Source organism: Rhinatrema bivittatum, chromosome 16 (assembly GCF_901001135.1).
Source record: "Rhinatrema bivittatum chromosome 16, aRhiBiv1.1, whole genome shotgun sequence".
In the NCBI taxonomy this organism is placed as follows: Eukaryota; Metazoa; Chordata; class Amphibia; order Gymnophiona; family Rhinatrematidae; genus Rhinatrema; species Rhinatrema bivittatum.
Window position 1 is genome coordinate 19470507 of NC_042630.1, and position 16769 is coordinate 19487275.

General features: G+C 50.5%; 1 protein-coding gene across 1 annotated transcript in view; it reads right to left on the reverse strand.

Annotated features, from left to right (window-relative positions):
* Nucleotides 1-228: 228 nt before the first annotated feature.
* The window catches only part of NLGN2 (neuroligin 2), a 66541-nt gene continuing 50000 nt past the window's right edge, over nucleotides 229-16769 (reverse strand). The window contains 4 exon segments of the mRNA XM_029579417.1: nucleotides 229-1325; nucleotides 1652-2441; nucleotides 3012-3197; nucleotides 12168-12317. Of these exon segments, the coding sequence (XP_029435277.1) occupies nucleotides 509-1325; nucleotides 1652-2441; nucleotides 3012-3197; nucleotides 12168-12317 (1943 nt within the window). The 3' untranslated portion in view covers nucleotides 229-508.

Below are 16769 nucleotides of genomic sequence, written 5' to 3' on the forward strand. Positions count from 1 at the left end.
TATATATATTCATATATATCTATATGCACATACATATATGCATATTGTAATAAAAGACCTCCTCCCCATCAGGGATTTTGCTTTCAAGCAATTTACATTTGTTCGGTCCGGGAGCGTTTCCATTTGCCATTTCAGCCTACGAACGCATGCCAAATCTTCTTCAAAACTTGTCGTTTTTTTTTAAATTTAAACTCCCATGAAACAATGAGAGTTTTTTTCCATTTGACATTTAAACAGAGAGAGAGAAAAGAACTCTGCTTTCAAATTCCCTTTTACAGTTTGCTTTTTTTTTTCTTTCTCTTTTTTTTTTTTCTTTTTTATATTTCAAAATAAAAATTATTCCGAAATAATTTCCTGTTTTCTCAGTTTGTTTCTCCCCTCTCTGCATTTTGCTTTCGTGGTCGACCATCGTCTATTTTATTTGTATGTACCTTTTTTTTTTTAAAGGATGAATATGCCATCAAGGAAGAAGAAGAAAGGGGGGAGGAGAGTAGAATCATAAGTTTGACTATACCCTTGTGGTGGAGTGTGGGTGAGGTAAAGTGTTGTTGTGGCCAGTGGGGAACGTGTTGAACGGATGCAGCGACTGCATCCCGGGGATGGTGCTGGGGATCATGGTGATGGTGTTGGGCGTCATCAGCGGCACGTCGTCGGGGGCCCGGCGCAGGGCGAGGGTGTAGTCGGGTGGGCAGGCGGGTCGCAGGATCTCGTGGGGTCTCAGCGGCTCCAGGTCGTGGGCATCGTGTTCAGAGTGCTTGATCTGCAGCGACATGATCTCCTCCTCCGGCCCGTGCACCAGGTCGTTGGCAGCACTGCCGCGCTGAGGGCTGAGCCGCCGGCGCAGCTCGTGACGCTTGTCCCGCTTGTAGTAGAGGGCAGCGAAAGCTAGGATGTTGAGGAAGAGCAGGGAGGCGCCCACAGCCACTGTCACACTCAGCTCGGTGGAGTAGTCGCGGGAGTCCCCCGGGAAGGGTGGATAGCGAGGGCGGTCATCCGGGTCGTCCTCATCTGGCGGCAGTGTTGGGTGGGTGCGACGGGTGGTGCTGGGTCCTACTCGGGAAACAGGGGGCCACCTGGTGCTGTAGGGCGGGATCCGAGTGGTGGTTGAAGTGTGGATAATCCCATTCAGGTTGTGCAAGTGTGGCACCAGCTCCAGCCAGAAGGCAACCTTATTGGCACGATAGTTGTCCCGGACACGAGGCTTCAGTCCAATGTGCAAGTACTGCTTGTCCTTCGTGTTGAACTTGGTCCACACCACCTCTTCAAAACGGTTGGGCTTGGTGTGGATGAACTTTGTATCTTGAGGGACAGGCTGGTTTGGATCTCTAGGAAAGATGCAAAAGTGTAGATAACACGGGTTACAACTCAATTCTTACCTCTTATCCCTTTTATAAAAGCCCCAGGGGCAGAACATTCCCTGCCCATTAACACCAGAACACCTAAGGAGCCTCAGATAAGGACATTCTCTGTCCGCTAGCACTAGGTCACTGATAGTTTCTCCTCCTAAAAAAAACACCTCAGATCAGGACATTCTCTGCCTGTTAACACCAGGACACTGCTAAAATTCCTCCTTCTGAAGGAACTTCCGATCATATCTTCTCCTGCCCACTAATATCAGGTCATTGCTAAAAGGTCAATACGCAGGGCTCACCCGGTTTTAGCAAAGTTGGTCCAATACGTCATCACCACAGCACTCAGCATAACATCGTTCTTAGAGAAGTTGCAAGGGAACAAGTCAGTGGCGCCGATCATGGGGACCCCGAAGACATAGGGGATCTCATCACCATGGGCTGCGTCAGCCCACTCTGGCCTGGTGTCGGTCTGGCAGTGGTGATAGAAGGTGTAGAAGTAGACAGGTGACTGGTACTCAGCATGGAGCTTGGCCGTGGCCACCGCTGGTGCCACCCACTGATGGTCAGTGAAGAGCGCCAACAAGGTTTTGCGTCGCATCTCTCCATTGTCCCGATCAGCCCAGTCTGTGTACATGAACTTGATGGTCTCCCTTAGGATGTCTTTGCCCTCCGGGTAGCCGTAAAGGTTGTCAACGAAGTTGGATATGGTGAAATCGAAGTTGCTGGCTGAAATGCCATCCTCATTCTCCATAGAGTCCTCCACAAACTTCAGCCCTTCACCTTGGTTAACCCCAATTAGGATGTCATAGTTAAGGAACTCCCCCTGCTGCATAAGGATCTCAGGGTCATCTGGTACAACATCCCCATCCACCACGGGCCCAAAGGCAATGTGGTAGCGTGCTGGCTGGATGTCCTGGTCCACCAGCTCCCGGTAGGGTTTCCGGCGCAGACACTCCACGATCTCCACAGTGTCCATGTGGTTGCAGCCCACTTTGGCTGCCAGCATCTTGGTGTACTTCAGAGGCTGGTAGTTCACAGACCAGCTGGAGATGGCTGTGCCACTCTGGGCGATGGCCTTCTGAAACAAACCTGGAAAATAAGAAAAAGAAAACAAATATATGTGTATATATCTTATTTATTTGTTTATTTTAATAACCAGAGTTGTTCTTGTAAGGTGATCTAGAGGTGGAGCTCTTATTAGTGGCTGGTACTGTTCTGATTGGTGTGTCCAAAACTGCAGTTGCTTCCATGGGTTGGCTTAGCATTACTGGCTAGTCTCTAGATGGAGCTGTTCCTATTAGCTGGCCTTTAACATAAGATGCCCCTATTGAGTGATCAACAGGAAAGCTTCTTCATCTGGTTAACTTCTAGCCATAATTGCTCTTATTGACCAGCTTATATTGCCTGATATCTAGTATCATAGAAGATAACTTCTCATGTAGATAGTAGAAGATGCTCTGAATGGATGGCTAAAGAACTGTAGTTATTTCAGGTAGAGAGATTGTTACATAGCCAAAATCATTACGAAGTTGTTCCATGGCAGAATTCAGAATGGATTGGCCATAGCTTAAGTTATCTTTAATACACTGAGGCAGAGCCGGTGAATGTCCTATACATAGGTCCACTATTCAGATTATGCTACCCCGGGGGGGAAGGTACCTTCAGAATGGTGAGAGAGGATGAGAAGATTGACACAGGAGGCTCCAGCCCCTGAGCCGAAAATGGTGATGCGCTCCGGATCCCCGCCAAAGTGTGCAATGTTCTCTTCCAGCCACCTCAGGGCCTGGATCTGGTCAAGCAAACCATAATTCCCCTTGGCAGATTGGTCTCCGGTGCTCAAGAAACCTGCAAGAAAAGAGAGAAGACATGAACAGGCTGTTTTAGTGCCTCTTTTTTTTTTTTTTTGCAGCAGGCACTGATAATAATCAAGAATATACCAGAGAGCGCTCATACGGGGGGAGGTGGATCCTTGGCGAGAGCTGGGTGAGAAGGATCCCTGATGATGGGAATGAGTCAAGAGAGATGCCTGGTATGTTCCTGATGAGATCCGAGAAGGAGTCGGGGAAAGAGGCCTAGCAGAGGGGAGGACTCTTGATGAAAGCCAGATGGGAAGGAGTAAGGAGAGAGAGAGAAGATGAAAGGAACAGAAGGCATGGGGGTAACCTGCACGGAGCGGCAGTTACTACCACGAGCAACTTGCTGGGCAGACTGGATGAACCGTTTGGTCTTTATCTGCCATCATTACTACGTTACTGTGAAAGCGATGCTTGAATTCTTAGTATTACTGACTAAATGTCCAAGACGTCTTCTTGCTTCCTATCCGCGTTCCTTGCAGGAAAAGTCACTGCCTGAGAAGATGTCTGGGACCTCTGATGACGTGAGAAAAATGATTTCCAGCCTAACCGAAAATGGATAGCTGTTAGGTAGGATCCAGCAGGAAAGCACAGATGGGCTCTGCAGCATCTCTGCCATCATGTTCTCTGTTTCAGTGTCTTGCCATTGCAGGGGAGAGTTGAGGAGAGTTATAAAATGGGGGGGGGGGAAGGGGGAAATCCAAGGAAGGTTTATAGCCCTTGTTCCAGCTGATGTGCAAACCCAACGGAAAGTGCCGGGCCTAATCCTCCCCCCCCCCCCCCCCCCATATTAATAAATTGAGCACTTTCCTTGTCGCATCTGCTTCTTAATGTTGTGTACTTGGTCGCCATTTTGGATCTGAGCCTGAAAACGGCGTGCGTGTGTGTGTGTGTGTGTGTGTGTGTGTGTGTGTGTGGGCGGGTGGGGGAGGGAGGGAGTGTTTCCCTGGCAAGATAAAATGCCCTACCATTGGTTAGCTGGCCTGCCCATGATCTGCAAACTGTCTGAGCATGCTCGGAGCGTGTCCTGTGTAAGATATCCCTGCGCCTTGTGGCTGGCAATCAGCTTTTCTTTTTTTTTTTTTTTAACACTCGAGAACTGGCTGTTCCTGTGCTAGGAGTTATGATGCTGTCGAAGGACTGGAGGAGGCAGCGTTCACAGCTGCCTCCTCCAGTCCATGGAAGGGGACCGTCTGAGCCATGCGATGCGCTGTTTATTCATGTCGGTCGTGTACATATCGCCTCCCCATCCTTTAAAAGGTTGTCCTTAGCGCTGTGCTTACGGGGCGGGTTCAGGGTGCGCACGTCCTGGGACCACGAAGGGACCGCAGTCTACGGCCCCTGGCCCTTGGATGGGAGGGATAAAAAAAAAAAAAAAAAGAGGGGGGTTTGGGAGGGGAACCTTTGGTAGTAGGACCAGTGAGTAAGAAGGTCATGGCGCCAGAAGAGGTTGGTAGTGACTGAGCTGTAAGCCCAAAGGCACAGCAGAAAGCTGCTGAGTCAAGAATTAAAAAAAAAAAAAAAATTTGAAAAAGCTAATGGAAGATCAAGTGAATGGCTTTGTAATCAGCACCATCCGTCATAACTTCTCTCTCCGGCACTTGGAAACCATGACAACGCAGAGTTCAAACCTCCCAGCCTCACACTGCACTGTCACTATGTACAAGTAAACCAAAGGGGCATGCAAGAGACGGTGAATCCTAGGAGAAGGGCGTGGTGGCATTCTGCACTCTTTCCTAGAGCGCCTTCTTCTGGGAGAGGCTGGGACTGCAGGAGCTGTGAGCTCCCCCTCATAGCCGGCGCTCCTGCACCATCCCCTACAGCGCCTCCTGCTGGAAGTGGCTGGAACTGCAGGCTCTGCGTGCGCCCCCCCCCCTCCCCTCCCACACACACACACACAACCAGCACTCCTGCACCATCCTCTATAGCGCCGCCAGCTGGGAGAGTCTGGGACTGCAGGAGCTGTGAGCTCCTCTCCCCATCCTAGCCAGGGCAACGGTCAATGGTTCGGCAGGAACTGCATACATTTCCCCCCTCCCCCTGTGCCAGGCAGAACAAATGCCCAGCCCTCTGCAAGATCTGAGGCCCTGCACTCTCAGTGTGGACTAGGAGGGCGCTGTGTTCGTTTCTACGAAACGAATACTAATCTCTACCTCTTCTCCCTCTCCGACGCTGGCTCACAACACGTGTGGACCACAGCCAACTCTGCCTCAGGCAGGGAGGCAGAAGCGGGTTTCAAAGACTGCAGGTTTTAAAAAAACTTCCCTGCCTCGATGTTTCCGTTGGCAGATGGACAAGATTGTAAAGAGACATTCAAAGACCTCAAAGACATAAATTATGCACAAGAGGCATTTTTTTTTCCCAATGGAAAGAACGTTCTAGAATAAGAGGCCCTGATATGAGGCTGGAAGGCAGGTAGCAGACATGGGAGTAACCTGAGGAAATATTTATTTTCAGGAAGGTAGTGTGGGGGGGGGGGGGGGCAGGCCTTAACAAATCTATGGCGCAAATTTTAACCGCTGAAGCAGGACGCACCGTCAGGACTGCCGTCGGGGATCACAGTGCCCAGGACAACAGAGCCTGTGAGTGCCCCCTTTCCCGCATGGCATTTAACGCTCCCGGTTGGCTGCGCAAATCCTGCGGCATGCGCCCACGTTGCGGCAGGCTGGGCCATGACTGGCCAGCTTGCGGGCCATGCGGGCACATCCGTGCTGCTCCCCTACGTCCTCCCCCTGGCTTGGCATCCCCGACAGGAGGGGGTTTGTCTTGCCCACCCATATCAGGGGCCCACGTTCATGGCCATGCATGGAGACTGCTGCTCCTCTCCACATTCGTCACCTTACGAGAGGGGCAGCGGAGAATGTGCTGGCCTTTGGCCGTGGCACTCAACTTAGCGCTGAGGGGGGGACGCCTCTGTGGAAATGAAGACACAGGCTCTCTTGCCCTCGAGATGTAGGAGGGACAACTCAAATTATCTCTCTCTTTCTCATAAGCTTCTGCCATCAAAGCCATGATTGATGGCTTGCCTGGCCTCTTATGGCATTCCCTTCTGCTATCCCAGCATGAATGACACCCTGGAAGCAGCAGAGGGCAGGTGACAGCAGCCAGCAGGTACATCGGGCAATAAGAGCCACGTGGTTGTTGTCACCTTGAGGAGCAAAGGGCAAATACACAATTGGTAGAGGAGAAGTGGTGGAGGGGGTATGTATTTGGTAGGTGGTCACTCGCAGGATTGTGTGTGTGTGTGTGTGGATGCAGCTAGTGCTAAGCAGTCTGGGAGGCGGCCATTTTGTGTACTGTGATGACGCAGCCATGGCCAACCCCAACTGTGAGAAGCAGACGGATGTAATGACATTCTGGCCTGGGCAAAATGATTTTGATTAGGATAGTGGAGAGAGGGAGAAGAAAGAGAGAGAGAGCTACATAAAAAAAAAAGAGGGAGAGAAGTAAGGTTAAGGCCCCGAGATTTCCTTTGGGCATTTCCAGAAGCAACGAGCCTGGCTCCAGTAAAGGCCCTGGAAGAATATTTTGGGTCAGAATGAAGGTTACAAAAGGAAGTGGTTCACAGCCACGAGGACCAGGCATAGGCGCCGCCCTCCAATCCTCCTCCTTTCAAGTGTATTTTATCTTGCTTATAGTAACCCCTGGGAGGGGAGGAATGCTAGAAAAAAAAAAAGGTACAGTATAGGAAGAAAAGCTGTTTTGACATCTCCAACAATAATCCAAATAATATTAATGTAGGTCTTTTATTGTCATTAAGTTCAAAGAGGAGAAAGACCCTTTCCAGAACCACAGAGGGTCTTCTGTCTCTTAAGGGGGAAATTCAGTGGAGCAAGTGTACCCTGTGATGTCATTGGGGAAGGCAGCTGTAACCATGGTGGATGACATCATCGTTTCAAAGCTGAGCTAATGATGTCAATACAGGCAGCCAGGAGAGCTCTTGGATTGGTCAAAGGCTGTGCAAGGGAGCACAGGTGAATGGGCGGTGCTGGGTTATCCAACAGGCACAGCGGCATGTCCCTAGCACACCCCCTCCCCAATCCTGCAGGCTGTTATTTAGCTTAGTGGGGGGGGGGGGGGGCGGCTTAATCTGCTACTGCGAGTGGAAGAGTTCCTATTGGTTGGAGATGTCCAGGGGAAAAGGCAGGTCCTCTGGGTTTGAAGAGGAGTCTGCTTGGTTCAGGGCTGGGGTTTTACGAGAGCCACAGAATGGCTTAGACCTAAGCCAACTCTACACTAAAGAAAGCTTGCTACGTGGCCCCCCCCCCCCCAACTTGGAAGGAGAGTTCGGACACCTCACAGGCGTCTCCAGCCTTCGGATGGCAAGGTGGCCAAGAAAAAGGGGTATGGGATCCCGGAGGAGGCCGATGAGTTCTGGAATACGTATTAATGTTAAACTGTGCTGGGAAGTCTTAAGTCTTACGTTGTCTGCAACCCAACGTCTCGCTGTCGGCCGCGTTTGTAATGTTAAGGAAGGATCCCACTGTGAAAAGACCTGGACTGATTCTTCGGATTGGAAATGGGCCTTGCCCCTATTTGCTCGTTTTGTTATCCGCGCCGAACATATGATGCAAGGAAGTTGCGGAATTAGAAGCACGTAAAAATGAATAAATATCGTGAGCTTCATGTTTGACTACCCGAGGTGCGCAAGTCAGGAATTGTGTTAGATTTATTTATTTATTTATTGTCTTTTCTGTACCATCGCTAAGTTATATACCATCGCAACGGTTTACATGTAGGCACATAAGTAAGTTTGGAGTAAGCGTACTATAGTACATTCTAACAGGTGCCATTAAGTTTCGGTTACATTCAATCATAAAAATACATACAAATGTTTAGTGATGTAGGTTCTGGCCAGGTGTACCTAGAAGGTACTTTATACAGGTAAAAAAAAATCACATTTACTGTGTTATATTATTACATTCATCGTGTACTCAATTTGTTAAAATATTGTAATGCACATTTATGAGAATAGTGCTGTGTGCCGGTGCTCTTCTGTTTATTCCAGTGTATTTTCTATTCTCCGGTCTCTTTATAAAAGGCTTGTTTAAAAAGCCACGACTTTAGACTTCTCTTGAATGTTTTGGGGTCTCTCTGTAATCTGATCTCCAAAGGCATTATGTTCCAGAGTGTGGGTCCTGCTAAAGACAACGCCCTTTCTCTTACCTGGGTTAGTTTCGCTGTCGTGACTGAGGGAATGGTTAAGAGAGCTTTGTTTTCTGAACGAATGTTCCTGTGTGGGACGTGTACACGTAGTGCAGTGTTTAGCCAGTCTGCTTTTTCATCATGTATTAGTTTATGTATGGTGCATTGTGCTTTGTATTTTATTCTTTGTTCTATGGGTAGCCAGTGAAGTTCGGCCAGAGTTTCAGTTATATGTGTCCGGGAAAGCAAGCTTTCCCGGACACAATCGAATGACATCACTGTTTCCGTCTCAAAACAATCAGCCCTCAACCTTACTTTTGTATATAGTTTTTAATTTGTATTGTGTTCTATCGTTACCAATCTCTCCTCTCTCTTCTTCCATCTCCCAGTTCTGCTACCCTTGTTAAATGTAACTGCTCCTTCGATCACCTCAGTTCCAGTTTGATGTATTTACTGCACTCCTGTTTTATGTAAACCAGCAAGATATGTTGCCATGATTGCCGGTATATAAAAACCTTAAATAAATAAATAAATAATAAAATATGGTCTCTTCTTTTTCCAGTTAGTATTCTCGCTGCTGTGTTTTGTAGAATTTGAAGTGGTCTTATTGTTGTATTTGGGAGTCCTAGTAAAAGTGCATTACAGTAATCGGTACTGGCGAAAACTAGTGCCTGAAGCACTGTTCTGAAATCTGCAGGGGTTAGTATCGGTTTAAGTTTTCTGAGGATCATGAGTTTAGCATAGCCTTCTTTTACTTTTAGCGATATGTGTTGTTTTAGATTCATTTCGGGAGTCCATTATCATTCCAAGGTTCCTTACTTTTTCCGCTAGTTCTATTTTCTGGTTGTTGTTGAGTATAATTGGGGTTTGAATCATTTCGATATTTTTTTCTTTCTAAGTGTAGAAATTCCGTTTTTTCAATATTGATCACTAGTTCCACTGTGGTAGGGAATTGTCTCCCCTACTGCAGTGCACATTTACCATCATTTCTGAATAAAAACCTCAGTCAAGGCAAATACGCTGTGTCTGTGAGCTGCAGGGGCCTTCGGGCCTGGCAGGAGACAGCGCGAGGTAGCACAGGTGTTTCAGAGAGCTTTTGCATTGGTCAGAAAGCTGGGCAGCCGGAGCATCTTTGTTTATTGCGAGACAGAATTATTATTATTATTATTTTTTGTGGTAACCCCTGGGATGTGGAACTACAGTAGGATTTGTGGTTGCTCTTGACCGGCTGGTGCAAGGCCACCAAAGGCGGCCCCCACACAGACACCCACCATGGATTTAAGCATGAGCAGTCGAGGAGAGCTCCGCTATTGGTCAGAAGCCGCGAAGGGCGGCCGCGGGCATCTGCTACTGGTCAGGAAGGTGGGCAGCCAGGAGAGCTTTCTACTGGTCAGAGGCCGAGGAAATTTCTGAGAAGTCTGAAATTTAGGAGGTGTCATCCTAGCCTTGGCTTAATTGTCTCCCCTACTGCAGTGCAAGATTAAAACTTCGGCACACTCAATAACTGCTGGAAAAGTGATTTAATTTTAATTAATACAGAAAGATCCCCAATGCAGCTTTTTTTTTTTTTTTTTTTGGAAACCCAGGCTTCTGCTCTTAAAGGAAAAAAAAATCGGAAATTCGGCCTTTAAATCAGAGCTAGCGCATGTTCAGCATTAAATATTTAGCATTTTTAATTAAAATTTTATCCCTGCGTCCTGTAAGATTAATTTCACACGTGGATCAAAGGGCGAATGTTGGAGCTCACCTCAATCAGAATTTAGGATATGCATTTTTATCTCAGGCTTCTCTTTTTCCTTCCTTTCTTAAAAAAAAAAATTTTTTTTTTGGTTTTTTTTTTCCTGCTCTTAGCCCCAGGTCAGCATCGTTTCTGTCCTTTTTGGCACGGGCGTCTCAGATATGGGCGGAAGGAGACACAGAAAATGGGACAGAAAGAAAAAGAGTGCGTGAGAGAGAGAGAGAGCTAAATAAAAGAGAGAAGCACAGAGGCAGTGAGAGAGAAAGAGAGAGAGAAACAGATGTGGAGAAAAGGAGAGAGCGAGGGAGAGACAGATAGAAGGGAAGGAGCTGGAAAGAGGAATGTTGAGGAATGTGGTGATTTAGTGTACATTATGTATGTTACCTGTCAATCGCCATGGTCTTTGGAGTGGCGGTGGATAAATGATTTTAAATAAATAAGATGAGGAGGAGGGGGCGGCACAGTGACAGGAAGGGGAGAGAGGAGGAGGGGGAGGGACATTGGAATTAGGGGTAGCCATGTTCCTGCCGCAGTTAGTGCTTGCTCCCCGCCCGGCCTAGCTTCCCGCACCGACTGCCAGATGGGCAGGGCTGAGTCCCGCAGCCCTCCAGGAGGGTTCTGGGATTTGTAGTCACAGTGCAGGCTGGGGCTTGCAGTTCAGCCCACGCCCTGCTTTTAACTCCCTCTCTGCCCCCCCCCCCCCCCATCCTCTTGCATCTCTGGGAGCTGTACTTCCCTGTTCATTTCCTGATCTCCCCATCCCACCCCCCCATCCCCCCCCCCAAAAAAATAAATTCTGGTAGTCCTATATTTCAAAAGAGGGTGACAAGGAAGAGATGGGTGGACCAAAAGCAAACCTCTGGCCTTCTCTGAGACCAGCGGCAGGTCTTTCACCCGAGGATGGCACGCTCAGCTCATCATAAGGCCTTGGCTAGTAGCCTGTCATGGGCTCCTTACCAAACTGTGGCATAATGGGTAAAGCCTCTCTCTCTAGCTGTGTCTCTACTTATACACATCCATCTTCAGTCTGTCCTCCAGCCTTCTCTGACACACTGCCTGGGATTTCCATAGCAACCTCCCAGAAAACAGAATTAGGCCTCCCCTTCAAGGAGAGAGGAAAAAAAACCAACCCTCTTTCCTAGATTCAGACATTCCTTTGGTGAAAATGCTTCAGGGCCCATGTCCCAGGGCTGCCTGGTGGTGGTGAAGGTTGTCACAACCCAGGACCGGGTGTGGGAAGAACCACAGTCTCAAGGGCTTGCCAGTTCTAGGAAGGGGGGGGGAGAGAGAGAGAGAGAGAATGAAGAAGGGAGAGGAAAAGAGAGATACAGAGAGGAAAGGTGAGGGGGAGAGAGAGAGACGGACAGGAAGAGGCACAGTGAGAGAGAGACGGGTAGAAGCGAAAGAGGGAAGGGGTGATGAGACAGTGAGGAAGAAAGCAATGCAAGATCTGGGTTAGAAGCTGCAATGAAGAGACAGAGAGAAGCTCAAGGGAAGGAGAGAGAGACATGCAGAGAGAGTGTCCAGAGGGACCAAGGAAGCTGCAAGGCACTGGGTGACAATGAGGTGAGATTTGGCACAGGCGGCTCTACTGTACATGTGTTAATATTCTCTCCACGCTTTCATGATTTAGACCTCACTTCTGAAATATTCCAAGCCAATTTAGTTTTAATTCACATCTCCAACCAAACCCTGCTCTCTCTCCACACACACACACATGTGGACACACATTAGCATGTAGGAGGGCAAAGACCCCCAAAACATAAGACCTAAGTTCCTCCACTTAAAGACAATTTGCATTTTCCTCAGGCTAGAGTTGATATGTGGCAGCTTTATCTCTGTGCGATTGGTGGCAGCAGTGGGATTGGAAATTGAAGCCGCAGGTGTCACAGCTCCGTTCCCTCAGCCCTGGCAGAGGTGGGACTGGGACTGTGGGACTGCGGATGCGTCCGCTCTGCGCCCTCATCGCTAGGCTCACGCAGTAAGACCGGGATGCCAGTGTTGGGGCTGGAACCCCAAGCCTGCAGGCGTAAAGCCTTCGCTGCCCGCCCCGCACTCCCATCGCCGGCCTTTACCTACCTAGCACCCCGAGGCGGTAGTTCATGGTGATTACGATGACGTTGCCGTAAGCCGCCAGCACGCTTCCGTCAAACATGTTGCCCGTTCCCTCCATGTAGGAGCCGCCGTGCAGGAACAGCATCACCGGCTTCTTCCCGCTGTCCCGAATATCTGCAGGGAGGCGGGGAGTGGGGGGGAGAATGAGGAACAAGGTAGCGTCAGTCACCGAGATGCAGGAATGCAATCAGACGGAGGTGAAACAAGAGAAGAGGGGGGGGGGTGTCTCTCTCCCCACCCCCACAAACCATAGGCGATAGGGAGGAGGAGGAGGAGGAGGGGGCCTGAGTGGAGAACATGGTGGTGTAGGGGACCACAAGATGTTGTCCGGCTGCTGCCCCCCCCCCCCCCCCCCCCAGCAATCAGAACTTCGCCATGGTCTGCATCGGATAGGATTTGAACCCCCTTAAACAAGACCCCTCGGGACAAGCTGACCCCCAGGCCTGGATAAGCCCCTCGCTGCATGCTGGGACTTCTGGTTTCCCAAAGGAAAGCACAAGGACTACAAAGTCCACAGATGCAATGGGGGGGGGGAAAAACCCAAGACTGGCTTAGCCTGTCCTGCCCCGAGTGACTTTGAGCCATCTGGTCACCTTATTCCCTCACCCCCCCCCCCCCCCCCAATACTGCCTGTAATTAACTCCCCTGAGAACATCACCTTGAGGGTCACCGGCCAACTCCTTGTGTTACCTAGGACGGGACTGAAGCCCCCTCCACAAACCACCCTCCCCACATTAACACACGCACTGCATGCCGGGACTTGTAGTTCATGCTTTTTCTTGGGGGAAATCAGAAGTATTCCTCTATGCAGGCCATGGGCAGGGCAGGTTAAAGCCACTCCTGGCTCAACCTATCCTAGATGGCATGGGAGTCAACTGGGCTGACCTCCCGCTCACCCCCCCCCCCCCTTCCATAAGGGTCTTTTAAAACAGACTTTATATATCAACCATCCAAATAATACTCTCCAGGTGCTGGGAGTCACTCAGTCTCTCTCTCTCTTTTATTTATATATATATATATATATATATATATATATATATATATATATATATATATATATATATATATATATATATATATATACATATATATATATATATATATATATATACATATATATATATATATATATATACATATATATATATATATATAATGTGTGTATTTTTTTTTAACCGAGACACTGATCCAGTCCTGGTGTAACTCTCTGTAGTTCCAATTTATCCCAGAGAAGCAGGAACCACCTCCAAGTGCAAAGCCAGGCCTGGTTTTCAGTAAGGCCAATGGCAGGGGTACATTTTATGCTTTTAAGAGGTGCACCTTGCAGGAACAAGACCCGCTAAATCAATCTGAAACCCCTCCTCCCTCCCCTTCTCCGAGTATTTGAATCACTTCCACATTGACCCTGCTAATAATATACTGTAATTGACAGCTCCTTTAAATAGCACAAATAATTGAATTCACAAAAACAAAGGAGGGAGAAACCAAAACTGTTTTAAGTGTCAACATCTGTAAGGTGAACAGTCTCCCTTTCCTCCATCCCGAGGAATGGAGTGGACCCCATTCCAAACTGGGCTGGTAAGAGAAGAGCCCGATAGCATCGTGACGGCATAAGAGGGCCTCAGACCGCTTGCTGTGTAAACAGCGATTGCTGCGGGGAATGCGAGCAGCACCCCCCCCCCCCCCCCCCTGCACTGACGTTACACAAATTTGGGTGAACAGAGAGGTGGCGGGGATGTCACACTCCGCACCCTACGAGAGCCCAGGATCGGTGACCCCTTCTTCTCACCCGCCTTCCCCCACCCACTTCCCCCCGCAACCCAGCCAACAGGGTGACCCCTGGCCTAGACTGGGCAACCCTTCCCACCCCAGCCCCTACTGCATTTATCATTCTGATCTCTCTGAGGAAAGCAAGGACTACGGTTCCCAAGATGCACTTGGAGAGGAGAGGAGGCAAACCCCAGGCCTGCTCCAATCATGTTTTCCAGTTGGCTTGAGGACGGTGGGGGGGGGGGGTGTCTTCTGCTACTGCTCATGGCCTGGTGACCATCATCCACCGCCAAAAAAGGGTTAAACCTGATTTGCAAATTCCCTCACCCGCCCACCACACCACCCACTCCTTAAAAGGAAAAGAAAAAATTAAGTTTTATATAGATAAAATTTTCTTTTTAGGTCACTTGATGAGTACAAGCCTCAGGTGTCGCCATGGAAACGGGAAGACTAATTAATTTGGTGAGGATGAAGTGCATTAATTAGATGAAATAACGCTCTTAATGAATCTTCTTCGGAAGCTCGTCCTTTTTATCTTGACCCCCTCCGCCCCCAGGGTCAGCTTTGCGAGCAGATGGTGGCAACAAGAGTCCCGTCCCCCCCCCCCAATCCCCCCAAGCAGGTCGCCGTGCAGCCACCCCCGAGGCGCGGGCCTCGGCTGCCCCTCGCGTTTTCGTGCCACCTTCCCAAAGCTGAGAGGGAAGGAGGCTAACGGTGCTGTCGGCCACCTAATTTACGGCCCAAGCGAAGCGAGGCGCGGGCAGATGAAATGGGCTGGCCCGGAGGTCACGCGCAGAGAGAGAGGCGGAGCCAGGGATTAAAACGGAGGCAGCGGGACCCGTTTAAAACAAACAAACCCCCCCCCCTGGAAATCTGAAAACGTTCAGCTCTTCTTTGCGCTTCTGCTCAAAGCCCCCACCCCCCCTCCTCGCCCTTAAGCAGGGAACGGATGCCCGCTTCCCTGCTCCACGCCTGCACTCGCCTGCTGCCCTGCGCCAGTGGCTGGAGAGGCCTTTCTGTGCTCAAGCTGACGTTAGAAGTGCCCCCGACTCCCCAGATCTGCCCTCGCCTCCTCCTGGGAGGCTGCATCGCCCGGGAGGCACTGCCCGGCTTGCTTTAGGAGCCGAGAATCGCCAGTGGATAGGCAGATGGCGGAGGGGAACGGGGGCGGGAGAGGAGGGAGTAGGAAGCAGGCATGGTGCTGGGGGGGGGGGGGGCCTCTCTTTTGTGGTGGGGGTGGGTGGGAGGTAGACACGGTGGAAAGGAGAAGCCTCATTCTGAGGGGAGGGGGGAGGGGGAGGTTAGTGCTAGTCATTTGCCATGGAGGGGTGGTGGAGGAGGGCAGGGGGAGGAGAGGAGGCAGGTGTCATTGTTTACAGGAGCACTGCTCGCCTCCTAGGCTGCTGCCCACAGATCTGAATTCACTATGCACAGAGGAAGATCACCAGAAGCATCCTGCACTTCGTCAGCCGTCTGCGCTCACGTCTACGATAGATGTACGGTGCTGGGCAGCAAATTCACTGCCCAAGTTACAGAGAGTCTTTCAGCAATTGGCAATGGCATCTCCGCCTTCTGCTCCTCATGCTTAACCTCCCACGCCTCCCTCTGTCCAAATAAATTAATTCCCTTTGGAGACACGATGCTGTCGAGAAACACCTGTATCAACATCTGAGCCCTCCAGTCCTGAAAGTGACTGACAGGTTCTGTGTCTCCGTATCTCTGTATCCATCCCCTGAGCCATCCAGCGCTGGAAGGGACAGGCTCTGTATCCCTGTGCCCATCCCTTGAGCCATCCAGCGCTGGAAGGGACAGGCTCTGTATCCCTGAGCCCCTCCCCTGAGCCCTCCAGTCCTAGAGGTGTCAGGCTCTGTATCCCTGAGCCCCTCCCCTGAGCCCTCCAGCCCTAGAGGTGACAGGCTCTGTGTCCCTGAGCCCCTCCCCTGAGCCCTCCAGTCCTAGAGGTGACAGGCTCTGTATCCCTGAGCCCCTCCCCTGAGCCCTCCAGTCCTAGAGGTGACAGGCTCTGTATCCCTGAGCCCCTCCCCTGAGCCCTCCAGTCCTAGAGGTGACAGGCTCTGTGTCCCTGAGCCCCTCCCCTGAGCCCTCCAGTCCTAGAGGTGTCAGGCTCTGTATCCCTGAGCCCCTCCCCTGAGCCCTCCAGTCCTAGAGGTGACAGGCTCTGTGTCCCTGAGCCCCTCCCCTGAGCCCTCCAGTCCTAGAGGTGTCAGGCTCTGTATCCCTGAGCCCCTCCCCTGAGCCCTCCAGTCCTAGAGGTGACAGGCTCTGTGTCCCTGAGCCCCTCCCCTGAGCCCTCCAGTCCTAGAGGTGACAGGCTCTGTATCCCTGTGCCCATCCCCTGATCCCTCCAGTCCTAGAGGTGACAGGCTCTGTATCCCTGTGCCCATCCCCTGAGACCCCCAGTCCTAGAGGTGACAGGCAGTGTATCCCTTTGCCCATCCCCCTGAGACCCCCAGTCCTAGAGGTGACAGGCTCTGTATCCCTGTGCCCATCCCCTGAGACCCCCAGTCCTAGAGGTGTCAGGCTCTGTATCTCTGTGCCCATCCCCTGAGCCCTCCAGTCCTAGAGGTGACAGGATCTGGGTCCCTGTGTCCATCCCCTGATCCCCCCAGTCCTAGAGGTGACAGGCTATTTATCCCTGTGCCCATCCCCTGAGACCCCCAGTCCTAGAGGTGACAGGATCTGTATCCCTGTGTCCATCCCCTGATCCCCCCAGTCCTAGAGGTGACAGGCTATTTATCCCTGTGCCCATCCCCTGAGACCCCCAGTCCTAGAGGT